The sequence below is a fragment of the Eptesicus fuscus genome, chromosome 23 (genome assembly GCF_027574615.1).
Source record: "Eptesicus fuscus isolate TK198812 chromosome 23, DD_ASM_mEF_20220401, whole genome shotgun sequence".
Taxonomy (NCBI): domain Eukaryota; kingdom Metazoa; phylum Chordata; class Mammalia; order Chiroptera; family Vespertilionidae; genus Eptesicus; species Eptesicus fuscus.
Window position 1 is genome coordinate 5,349,488 of NC_072495.1, and position 12,799 is coordinate 5,362,286.

The following is a 12,799-nucleotide window of genomic DNA, read 5'->3' on the forward strand; positions in this document are numbered from 1 at the left end:
TATCTCCATGCCATGATATCTGACAAAAGAAGAAATACAGTATTTATGGAATGTTACTACTTACCACCGACTCTTGTGAGACTTGTAACCTTTATTCAGACCTGTTCATGTTGAAATGAGAGGAAAAAGATGAACAACCACTGAGAATCAGAGCACCATAAGCAGGTTTTGAATGTGAAGCAGACATTATACCAAGTGGATTTCCCCTCTCGAGGGCAGGTTCTCTGTTCTTCTCTTCTCACTTGCCACACCCTCATTCCCACATCATATATTCATGACCTCTCCTACCTCCTAGTAAGTAAGATACTACTACTGCCATGCCAGAATGATCTCACGCTTGCATTTGTGAGCTCACCCGGGGCTGCTCTGTGTACATATCAGCCATCACAGTCTCCCTCTCTGTGGAAAATGAAAGCTGCTTCCCTACTAGGCCACCTCAGGGCTGTGGGCAAAGTCCTCAGGAACCCCTCTGACTTCTACAGGCTTCATAGTGCCCCTCCTGAGGACAGCTGGCATCTGTCTCTCTGGTGGACTTTTGATTTGCTAAAAGGCCCCTGCCCCTATATTAAGTTAAAAAGAGTAGCTAAGAGGTGTTGCTGTAGCCACAAAGTAAGGTGGGGTTTTTTTGGTGAAAAACCCTCTTCAAATGTAATGTTTTGGGAATCACAGTGGGATTGATGGGAGTTTATCAGAGTTTAGCGGTATTTGTATCTAAGTAGTTTTTAGAGAGAGAGAAAAAAATTAATGGAAGGGAAAAGTGGTATGATGTTGTATGAATCCACGTCCCATTTTGGACAGTCTAACTATTGGCATGGATATTTTAATGTATATTACCAAGTACTTCAGTTCTACTACCCATTATATTATTTTAAAGGCTAATTTCAATAGGAATATATAAATTAGGACACTGGAATATCAAAAAGAAGACTAATCTTTAAAAATATATTATGAATCTTATCCATTTTTCATGGATCCCAACCCAAATGAAAAAGGACTAAAATTACTTAAGTGACATAAAAGTAAGAGAAATATCATAGGGAAATGAAGGTCTGGTATAATAAACAATCAAAACATTGTTGAGCCCTCTCTTCATGTCTCATAATTGGTAGCAATAGTATATTGATTGATTTTGGTTTTACCCTTTCTTTACAATCTTCTAGTAGAAGTGGTAATAAGCCACAGAGTGGTCCAAAGTGAGCAGCAAAAGAGAGAAATTTAGAAATGAGTTTTTCAATTACCAAATAAATAAGTGATATGTAAATGTTTTAAACAGACTTGCAAATTGAAAAAAAAAAATTATGGTTCCTCAAATTTGTGTTATCAGCCTATCTCTTCTACATACCTAAAAGAATCCTCGCTCTGTGCTTTTCCCCTGAGCATTTCTTTCTATATTGTGCTTTTGAATGGGGTCATTGGCAGACATATAAAGCCCATGGAGTATAGACTCTTACTGCTGGATGCTTTTTATTAATTTGACACCTTAAAACTGAGATTTTTATTTTATTACACACCCTGCACAATTGCATTTCTAACGAAGGAAAAACAAGGACTGCAAACCTTGATATCAGAGGAAACTTAAGGAAACTTTAGAGCTATATATGTAATAATAATCATTTCAGGGAAAGATTATTGAACTTATTTTTTAAAAATTAGGAAAAGTAAGGGCATTTCATGGAATCTTTTAAATTTTATCCTTTCATCTTCTGTAAGAAAGTTCCTATCTGGCTGATTCGTTATCTGGAAAAGGGAATTGTTTATATAGTTCTTCAAAATTACTGACTTCTTGGGCCTTTGAGACATGCCTTTTGAGTTTTTATTGTTGGTGAATGAAGATCCTAATACTTTAATTAGATTAATGACCCATGAGAGTGTTTTCAGCTGATATTACATCTGATGTCATTTTTTTCTTAAAATTTCCTAATGCCCTGGGTCATTGGCTGTTCCCATAGTAGATGTTAATATAAAGAGCACCAAGACCATAGCTATCAGACAATTCAGCTTTTGGTCTCATGAAGAAATTCTCACTGGAATGCTACCACAAAGGTGAATTTATATTAGAATACACATTAGGGAAAAGAACATGCAACTCTTAGTTTCTAAGCTCCAGGAAAGCATGTAGGAGAAAGTGGTTATTGTTCTATCTAAGCAAATATAGATTATTTGATACTGGTTTTACAGATTAAGTAGAGAAACTCATATAAAAATGGAGTCTTCATTTGGATTTTTTAAAAATGCAGCCTGATTATTAAGCTAATTGTGAAATTGTGTACCTGAATGAGTTTGACAGACAAGCATAAAAGTATTAGAGCCTCAGCAATAAATGCTACTGTTTCACTTCTCCTGAGCCCCACTGTTCTGTTTCTAAATGCTTGAAAAGGTGTTCTCTTCCTGGATAGTGTATCAGAGGATGCTTAGCAAAATATTGCATATCTGCCCTTTCCTTTTTGTTGGCTTCTTAATCTCACTAAGATCATTACTGATACAATTTTTCTTGTATTGCCCAAACTGTATGCCTATCTCACATGACCCAAGTCTCTCAATAAACATGTGTTGAATGAATGAATGGACAAATGAATGAATGAAGTTTCTTTCAGCCCTGCTCCCACATCAGAATTTGGATTTATAAGTGTGCATTTCAAAGTTCTTCATGTCAGTTTTTCTGCATAAGTCAGAATTGCCTGTTACTTTTCACATGAACATAAAACATTTTCCCCCTAGGTATTCTAAAGAGTGGAATGTCAACATTCTAATGCCAAAATGTACTCACTATAATCTTTTTAAAAATTGGCTATAAATTTTATTTGTTCTAAGTTCTGATGGTAGCCAGTTTTATCATAAGCATTATTTTGATTCTTACATATAATTAATCCTATAAGTTGGTTTTGATCTCTTAAGAGGGTAACATTATCAGCCACCACGCTCCTCTTTCGTGTTCAGTAAGTTGCTTATTAGCCCTCTAGTGCAATGTTCTGTACTTGGTAGGCATATAATACACTTCGGGTGATGTGGTATGTTGTAAATCCATGTTTTGCTGGAATTAAACCAGGTAGAATGGAATGGCTGTAAAAAGTTTGTGAAAAACGTTCAGTCTTCCTTTATGGTTTTTTATGTTTTTACATATTATTCCAGGTATATGAATAGTTAACAGTTCAGAAATTATACATCCTTATCTTATAATCCACAACCTGGATACAAGTACAGTTTTATTGTTCAACTTGCCCTTTCTCTTTGACCCACTTCTGACCTATGTCCCCATGACCAGAAATGCTTAGGTGGAGGGAAAAAGAGACAGATTACTCAGAGGCTGGCAGGAGAAGGAAGGGAACCAGCATCTACCTTGCTAGACACAAGTGTTATCTATCAGTGATCTCATCGTAGGGGTGGTTCCTCTTTACATATGAAAACTGAAAAACTTAAGTAATTTGCCCAAGGTCAGTTACATAGTAAGGGATGGAATGAGATTTGCCTCCAAACAACCTACTGGGTGTGCAAGATGAAACTGTTCACTTTTAGTTGATCACATTTTTGAGTTCAGGATTGTGAAAACTACAGTCCCTACATTTCTATAACCTTCTCTCATTTTCAGACTTATTCAGTTTGTTACTTGGATTTACCACTCTCTTCAGCTTTGATTGTTTGGGATATTGATTCCCTTCATTACTTCATAACTGAAAGTTTCTTTCATTTCTTCTTTGGTGATATGAATTTCCTCAGGCAATTTCAGAGCCATAGGATCTTAGTTCAAATTCCAGGCTTCATAAAAATTAAAGAGGTAAATTACATGAGAAACACATCTTAAAGCATAAGGTATAATAAAAATTATGAGCTTTATTATTTTATTGACAAAATAGTTTATTCATAAGACCTGAGGTTTAAACCTAAAATGCACAGGCATTGGAGGGCGGGGGCAGGATGGGAGAGGACAATGGGGGGATAGGGGGCATATGTAATGCTTTCAACAATAATTAGAATTAAATAAAAAAAATAAAGTGGTAAAAAAATGCACAGGCATACATAACTATAGGTAACATTTTAAAAAATAAATTTTATGTTAGACTTTACAAATGAAACATCTGGTTATACTTTTATTTACAGTATAACACTATCACTATCTGTGTCTAAAAAGACAATGACTTTGTAACTCAGAAAGTTAGTTGTACAAATGGAAGGTGATGGTAGGAATTTAAGAAGGAGATTTTTCAAATTATGGGAAGCATTTAAAAGCAAAGTGTCTCTCCTGGAATTTAATGCTGTACAATGCTAGCATGTTGAGCTTTACATGTAATTTGTTTCTGCCACATAATAGTATGATATGGTTTGCAGTAGGACCACCCTTTTCACAGGGACTCACCCACCAATTAGGATAGAAAAATGTTCTTGACACAAGTCATTTCTGTTTTATCTTTAGGCCATCTGGTTTAGGGAAATGGCCATATTTTATTTTATTGACCACAAACCAGTCTAACATTCTGCTGTCAAGTTTCAATAGCTTTAGAGTGTGCCATGCCTGATTAAAGAAGGAATACTAAAATAAGAAAAAAAAGTACACAGATAAATCATCTCTGAAACTCATTACCTTTAAACAGACATTTTATTGCCATATTTGTCTGAAAAACAAGTGAGTTCAGAAAGGACTAAATGGTATCCTTTCTGTTGATTGGAATTGTTTTTAATCCCTACAGTTGAACTTCAGGAAGGCACAAACATGAAGTACAATATACACATATATTTCAAACTATTCCTTTCTTTTTTATCATGAAATAAGCCCATTAGAAAATACATAATCGTGATAACAAAAAAAGATTATTAATAATCTTTAGAGCATTAGGTGCCTCTTCGGTGATGATATCCCTTTTTTGGTCTTGAAATATTGTCTGCTCTTATTCCTCATACTTTAGAGAGGATTGTCCTTTAGAAAAAAGAAATGAATATGAAACAGTGTTAGTTTCAGCTGGAAAGGTTTCAAAGTTTGGCAAATGTTTAATGTGTACTTTGATAATACTATCCAGTTACAAGCACTCTCGATAGTGAGGACTCAGTCTAATATGCAGGGACACCTTCTAAAAAGAGTAGAGAAACAGACTGTTCTTTGTATAAAATACACTTTGACCCATAAACTGAAAATAGTAGACAGAAGTAATAGCAGCATGAAAATTTCCAGTAAAACTTGTTTGAAGTTTAGATTGAGGAGAAGTGGCTAATAGTACATAGGAATGACTAAATTGCTTAGTGAAAAACAAAACTAAAGTTATAATTTTTTTTCTAAAATAAATACAAGAGAAGAAAGTGACAGAGAATCTGACAGGAAAATAACAAGGGGTGATAAATTGAAGGAAGGACTGAAAAATCAGAATAGGTTAAATAGATAGAAACAAGATATCAACATTCACATTTGCAATGTTCAGTTTGGCCATTCACTTGTGGCCATCCAGAAATCACAGAAATGTCATTTTCTTCTTTAGGACAGCAAGTAGATGTATTGTAATTTGTTAGCATCTCTTCTGAAGATTTAAGGGAAAGAGTTCGTTCTCTTTCTCTTGATTAATATTAAGAATAGGAAATCAGTATTGTTCTATTTTATAAAGGATATTCAAGATTCCTATGATTGTTAGAGACATTATTCTTAACAAACAACCCAGCAGTATGATATGGTGCAGTGGTTCTCAGTCAGAGGGATTGTGATGCCCCCACCCCCACCCCCACTCTGGCCAGGAGACATTTGTCAATGTCTGGAGACATGTTTTAATTGTCTTGACTTGGGAGGTGCTGCTGGACTCCAGTGGGTAGGTCAGAGAGGCTGCCGAACATCCTACAATGCACAGGACAGCCCCTACAGCAAAGAACTATCCAGTTCAGTGTCAGCAGTGCCAAGGTGGAGAAGCCCTGGTATAGTGGAAATAGCATTACTCTGGAATCAGACAGAAATGGGTCTGAATCCCAACTCCACTCCTTATTAGCTACGTGACCTTGAGCATATACAGAGGCAGGCAAAAGTAGGTTTACAGTTGTTTGTATAGAAAAAGACATGCAGCTTATGATTATTACAACAGCTTTATTAATGCAAAAGAATGTTACCCACAACTGTAAACCTACTTCTGCCCACCTCTTGTATATAATGATATATTAAAAACATGAAAATCTATTTTGGCCAAATGAATGAAAAAATTCCCCGCAAGTCTCAATTTTTTTCATCGATAAACTCGGGGTAGTAACGCCAGTCAACCTCATAGATGAATAAAATGAATGAGTGAGTGAGATGGTTTTTAGGATTAGAGATAAAGTATATAAAGAGCATCCAGCACAGTGCCTGGTACAGGTAAGTGTTCAGGAAATAGTACATAAGTAAAACTATGCCAGAGGGTTCTTCTCCTTTGCCTGAAAGTTTGCCTTTCATGAACCTGGTTACCTGAGTTCTGTTCCCCAACCCTAATCAGGTTACACGGCAGATCCATGAGCATGAGCAGGAGAACGAGTTGCGGGAACAGATGTCAGGATATAAGCGGATGCGGCGCCAGCACCAGAAGCAGCTGATCGCCCTGGAGAACAAGCTGAAGGCTGAGATGGACGAGCACCGCCTCAAGCTACAGAAGGAGGTGGAGACGCATGCCAACAACTCGTCCATCGAGCTGGAGAAGCTGGCCAAGAAGCAAGTGGCTATCATAGAAAAGGAGGTCAGTATGTGTACGCATGCTTTCGTACCATGGTCATGCCAAGCCTGTTCCAGCCAGTTAGCAGGAGACAAGAGGGGTGTGATTTTTGGTGATAAAGGAACAGTATTGCTTTGGTGAGGGAGTGGGGATGGTTTTATGGGGCTACTTAAAATTATCATTAAAAGTTAATATAGTAACTAAAGGGGCATACCACATTCTTGTCTATTCAAATATATTCTGAGCATCAATCCTTTGCTATGGGCATGGATAAAATTAACACACACACACACACAAGATGCTTCTAACCTATGGAAACTTGGATGGTGCCTGCCACACCCACAGTCCTCTTCAAAGGAAAACTCCTCTACAAATAGTCCCTTTTGCTGGTGATAATCCTTGCCTATAGCTGATTGGACTCAGGATGGGCACCTGACTAATTGCAGCAAGTAATTAGTCTGGCTATTGTTTGAGTATTCTAGAGAACATTTTATCTTCCCCATCCTGATTCTAAACTAATTTTCAAAACAGAGGAGTGGGTAAGGCAGATAATCAAAATTATCACCTTTATTGTTGGTAAATGTTAGGTGGGAGAAGTGTTTTATATCTGAAGAAAAATGGGCCTAATCCTACTAAACAAAATTAGCCAGGCCTGCCTACCCAGGCCCTAGTAGTAAACGAGTCACCTTCCCTGCCACCTCCCATAAGATTTACGAAGTGTGGAAAAGCAGGGTGAACATGTGTTCCATGGGGATGAAGTGACAGGATGCCAGGGGTGTTTTAGTAATTAGACTCTCTCTCTCCACATGAAAGGAAACATCAGAATTATAGAAGAAGCATTCCCCCAACAGCTATCCATCCATGAGAAGGTCTCATGGATGTTGATTAAATAAACCAGTCAGATTCTTTCTTGGGAATTTGACTTGGTAAATATGTGGGGAGGATTGTTCATAATGGAAGAATAGTTGTTCATGGATGCTAAACATTAGATAAAATATATAAAAAAGAACCATGAAGCATGATTCTTAAGCACCTTATCTGCCTAAGTGCTTCATTGAATGGTTCCCTAAAACTTAGATTTGGTCACTCTCAGGAACCAATATTTACTGGGTTATCTTTTATTTGGTCAGCATTCAATCCACTAAGGAGCCCCCAAATGTCCTAGTGTCTAACTGTTGTGAATTCTGACAGGTACCTAAGAAATCACATGTCATCAGCTTTGCTTAGTACACTAGATGTGAAGTCTGGTAGTTGCAATAATTAATCAATTAAAGTTAGATTCTTGGAATAAAACTGGCAGTTATGTTTATTCATCTTTATAATATAACCCTTCAGCTATCAACAATATGATAAAAATTTATTATAATCATTGTTAGTTTACCTTTCATCCCATGTATTTTCGTGTATGTGTTTATGGTTTTTCTTCATATTTTTTCCTATAAAATGTTTGTTGAAGATACAGGGAAATCAGAATAGGCATTTCCGTATTTTGTTTAATTAATAATTTGTTCAAAAATTACATTATTCAGCATGTATGGATTCTTTCAGTGCATTAGAGAATATATATGGCTAAATTCTGTGTGAAGAACAAGTCATCCAAGATCATATTTGGTATTTTTGCAGGCAAAGGTAGCTGCAGCAGATGAGAAGAAGTTCCAGCAACAGATCTTGGCCCAGCAGAAGAAAGATTTGACAACTTTCTTAGAAAGTCAGAAGAAGCAGTATAAGATTTGTAAGGAAAAAATAAAAGAGGTAAGAATACCAATATTTGTAGTCACCAATTTGCCATTAGAATGGTTGGAATTTAAAATTGATTCATCATACATTGTGATCAATATGTAGTCTAACCCATTGATTCTCAAACTTTACAGTAGAATCGTCTGAAATGGTTTTTAAAACAGATTACTAATCCACCCGTAGATTTTCTGATTCAATGGGTCTGGAGTGGAATTTGAAATATGCATTTCTAACAAGTTACCAAGTGATGCTGATACTGGGGGTCCAGGCACCACACTTCACGAACCATTTGTTCTAACTCTAAACCATTCTTGCTTGCTTCTCCACACTTCAGACAGAGTGATCTTTTCAAACCATAAATCCAGTCATATCATTTCATGGTTTTAATATTTACTGGCTTCTTATTACTATTAATATAGATCAAAATACTAGAAGTCCCTACGTGGTCTACTACCAGCCTCCCCTCCAGTCTCACTTCACACCAGTGTTCTCCCCATCTGCTTACCCGACCCCCAACTCTTCACTTCTCCTGCCACAACAGTCACCTTTTGGTTCCTCAAGTGTATTAAACTCTGCCCTTCCCCAAGGTCTTTGCTCATAGTGTTTCTTCCATCAGGATGCTCTCCGTATGCCTCACCCTCAATCCCTCCCTGACTGTAATTCTGCTGTTTATTTCTACTCCTCTTCCTTATAAGATTTAGGGTCATTTATTAGTACCTTAACTTAAATATCACTTCCTCAGGGAAGCCTTTCCTGACTGCCTTGACCAGGGCAGGTGCCTCTGGTTTCATGACACTAGCTTTCAATTATACATTCTTTTTTTTTTTTTTAGTGATTCTTTGAGCTACTTTCCCTACTGGCCTATTGGCCAGTAAGTGATATAGGTAGAGACCATGACTGTTTTGTAGTAGTAATTGTTGTTGTTGTTGTAGATGTTTTTTTGCCCATGTTGTTTGTGTTTTTTGGTATCCCTGTGTCTGGTACATGTGAATATTTGATAAGTGAATGATTAATTCTTGAATGTTTGGTTGAAGACCACTAGTGTGGCTTAAGAGGGCCTGAAAGCTCAAATTTCTTCAGTTCTCCTTTTACCAGTACTTACAGGTAAATTGCCTTGAGTTCCATAGATTTTCCTTCTCCTGAGACTTAGGATTTCTTATTTGTCAACTACTAGTGTATTAAGGTTTAATAAAATTCAACATGGGGCATTGTTCTAGTATATGAAATAATTCATTTGAGCTCAGATTCTAAGGTAACAGCAAGAGACTTCGCAATGTTCCTCTCCATTTCTTTTTTAAACTGGGAAGTGAAAGCAAGTGTTTTGGGATGGGGTCTCGGGATCTTTGGTCCCACCTAGATGTGCCACTGGTAATAGTTGGGCCTGACAGAAACTTGTAGTTGCTCCACACTGCCTGAATAGGAAGAATCTCTGACACCAAAAAGTCTAGAAAACCAAGCTGTAGAGAAAAATAGGCCAACTAAGAAGGTTCACATTCTCTCCATTTTCTCTTAGTTATTGCTTGAGCATAATTATTGCATCACAATAGAAGGATGCTTCTGGATCACAGAGATAAGCTTGATTTTTAAGTAAGAAATTTTCTCAGCTGCAAATGTCTTCTTATTTCTAACACCATATGTTTACTCATGCTCTGGAGGTCATACAATATGACCGCAGCCACCATTTTGAGCTCTTGTAATACTAAAGCATTTGGAGATTGCATGAGTTCCGCCTTTAGAAGATTCTGCCACAGAACAGCATTCAAGAGTCCCCACTCAGTCTTTAGACAGAAGATTGTTTGGAGTCCACCATGCTCAGATTTATGAGTGCAGGAGGCTACAGGCCTGAACTTACAAGTCATTCAACACACTCATGAAGAAAAACGGGCCTAAACCCAATTTGAGATGGCCTCAATAAGCCTTTCTGTGCAAAGCTAGTATTACTCCTTATGAAGTAAAACTTGGTTCACACTGTTTAAAGTGACATGTATATTTAGATGTTGGTATACTTAAAGGAATTGTCCTTGAAATGACAAAACAATCTCCATGATTCCCACTAATGATAGATAGCAGGGGCATGGGTAATACAAAATGATGGATGGTCCAAAAATAATTTATTCATGATTTTGGAGAGAATTTTAATGAACATATTTGAATTTGGGTGTGCAATGTAGTGGTTAATGCTAAACCTAGTAGTAAAGTTATGGTATTAAGAAATGAGTCACCAGCTTTCCTGTTGTGATCCTAGCCTACTCCATGCTGGAAACAGCACATGCTCTTATTGATTCTAATATTTCACTTAAGACTTCATTAGAACAGGAAAGTTGATTTACAAGGACTTCTTGACTAAGCACAAAAATAATCTAAATAGTGTGTGATGTCTGCATCACAAAACTTTAAATAAAAGAGGTGTTAGCAATTAAAGGGGATTTCACTGAGTAGTTAACCAAATGTTATAGGTCAAGCTTGTCCAATGGAACAGTATGAACAAAGAAGAGTACCCTGTGCTTTCCATAAAAGCGGTCATCTTACTTTCCCCAGAGATTAACATATTCTTAACTGTTCTGATTCACTGCTTCCTTCTCTTTACCATTATGGGCTGAAATACTAATGATTTTTGTCCTTTTGAAAATATAGGTGGCTTATAATCCCAAATGAAGCCTGTTTTTCCCTAAAATTCAAATGAGTGACATTTGCAGAGTTACCTCCTGTCTTTAAAACCTGTCTACTTCTCTTGGTCTTTCCCCCACCTCCTTTGTCCAAGCTACTATCATCTCTCATCTGGACCTTTGCACTAGTCTCCTAGCTGTCTCCATGGACACACTCTGGCCTTCTTTATTCTGTTTTCCACAAGCAGCCAGTCATCTTTTTGAAATGCATATCATTATGATAACCACCCACCACCTATAAAATCCATTTCCCCTATCCTAAAGATCCTTAACTCAGCCTTTTGGGCCGCTAACCTAACGGTCCTGTCTGTCTGTACAGCCTCATCTCATGTAACACTCCACCACACTCTGGCCTTTCAGTTCCTTGATCATACACATACCATGTTTCAATTAACCCACCCTAATGGTTTTGCATATGCTATTTCCTCTACCCAGATTATTCTTCCCTTTCCTTTTGACTGGTTAATGCCTATGATTTTTCAAATTTCAGCTCAGCTGTTACCGAGGTTCAATAGTTTCTATTAAACATTCTTGTAGAACCAAGAACTCACCTTCAAAGTAGTTGTCACAGTCATTTTTAGTTCATAGGGTTCTTTGTTTAGTTTTTTATTCTAGACTGAAAAGCTCCATGATGGTAGATACCATGTCCTTTTGTTCACCATTGTATCCTTAAGCCTTGCACAGTGCCTATCACATGATGGGAACTCAGTAAATATGTATTTGATTGATGAGTGAACAAATAATTTCTGACAGTTGAGAAGTCGGAGACTTGGAAACTAACAAGTCTTCCTCTCACTTAATATTCAATTAATTGATTTTTAAAAATGTGTGTGTGTGTGTGTTTGGGGGAAGGAGGCAATATCAAGTCAGCCTGTGTTTACATTTTCATTTACTTTCCAAATAATTTAATCTACCATTGCAATAAACTATTATAATTTCTTTGGCTGATGAGACTGGCATGGTTTTCCCCCCTTATTTTTTTTCTTGTGAAGGAGATGAATGAGGACCATAGCACACCCAAGAAAGAAAAGCAGGAGCGGATATCCAAGCATAAAGAAAACTTGCAGCACACACAGGCCGAAGAGGAAGCCCACCTTCTCACTCAGCAGAGACTGTACTACGACAAAAACTGTCGTTTCTTCAAGCGGAAAATAATGATCAAGCGGCACGAGGTGGAGCAGCAGAACATTCGGGAGGTATTTATGTTCCTAACTATTGTCATTTACTTATGGGACAGCAAGCCTTGTGAGGATCACAACTGTTTTTTCATTCCTATATCCTTGCTCTTTCTAGTCTTCAGCGTAGGACCTTGACACAAAGTAGGTATACAAAGAGCCAGGGAATGAATTTATCACTGATAAGAGAAAGCCCATTTACAGAACAAGAAATCAACTTTTTCCAAATAAATGTTATAAAGTTTTATTGAACACTCATTATAAGCCATATCATGCAGTGGAGGATCAAAAGAAGTAAAATAACTTTCTTTCAGCCTGCTTTTCAAAGACTTGTGTTTTTGTGACTCCACATCAAACACTTAAAAAATAATACGATGTTCTACAATCAAGTTCACTCATTCAGTCATCCAGCACTTAGGAGTGCCTCCTCTGTGCCAAGCCATGCTGGAGACACCAGGGCTTCCGAGAAGCTGTCCTCCTTGCCTTCAAGTAGCCCTAAGACTCAGAGGTGAAACAGACATGTAACAGACTAATTACAATAGAACATATTAGGTACAATAGTAATAGACATGTA

General features: G+C 37.2%; 1 protein-coding gene across 1 annotated transcript in view; it reads left to right on the plus strand.

The window, feature by feature from the left end:
- Nucleotides 1–12,799, plus strand: part of TAOK3 (TAO kinase 3) — a 141,921-nt gene that overhangs the window by 110,983 nt on the left and 18,139 nt on the right. Inside the window, exons 15-17 of the mRNA XM_054712483.1 lie at nucleotides 6,435–6,671; nucleotides 8,271–8,399; nucleotides 12,043–12,246. Of these exons, the coding sequence (XP_054568458.1) occupies nucleotides 6,435–6,671; nucleotides 8,271–8,399; nucleotides 12,043–12,246 (570 nt within the window). The remainder of the gene's footprint in view (nucleotides 1–6,434; nucleotides 6,672–8,270; nucleotides 8,400–12,042; nucleotides 12,247–12,799) is intronic.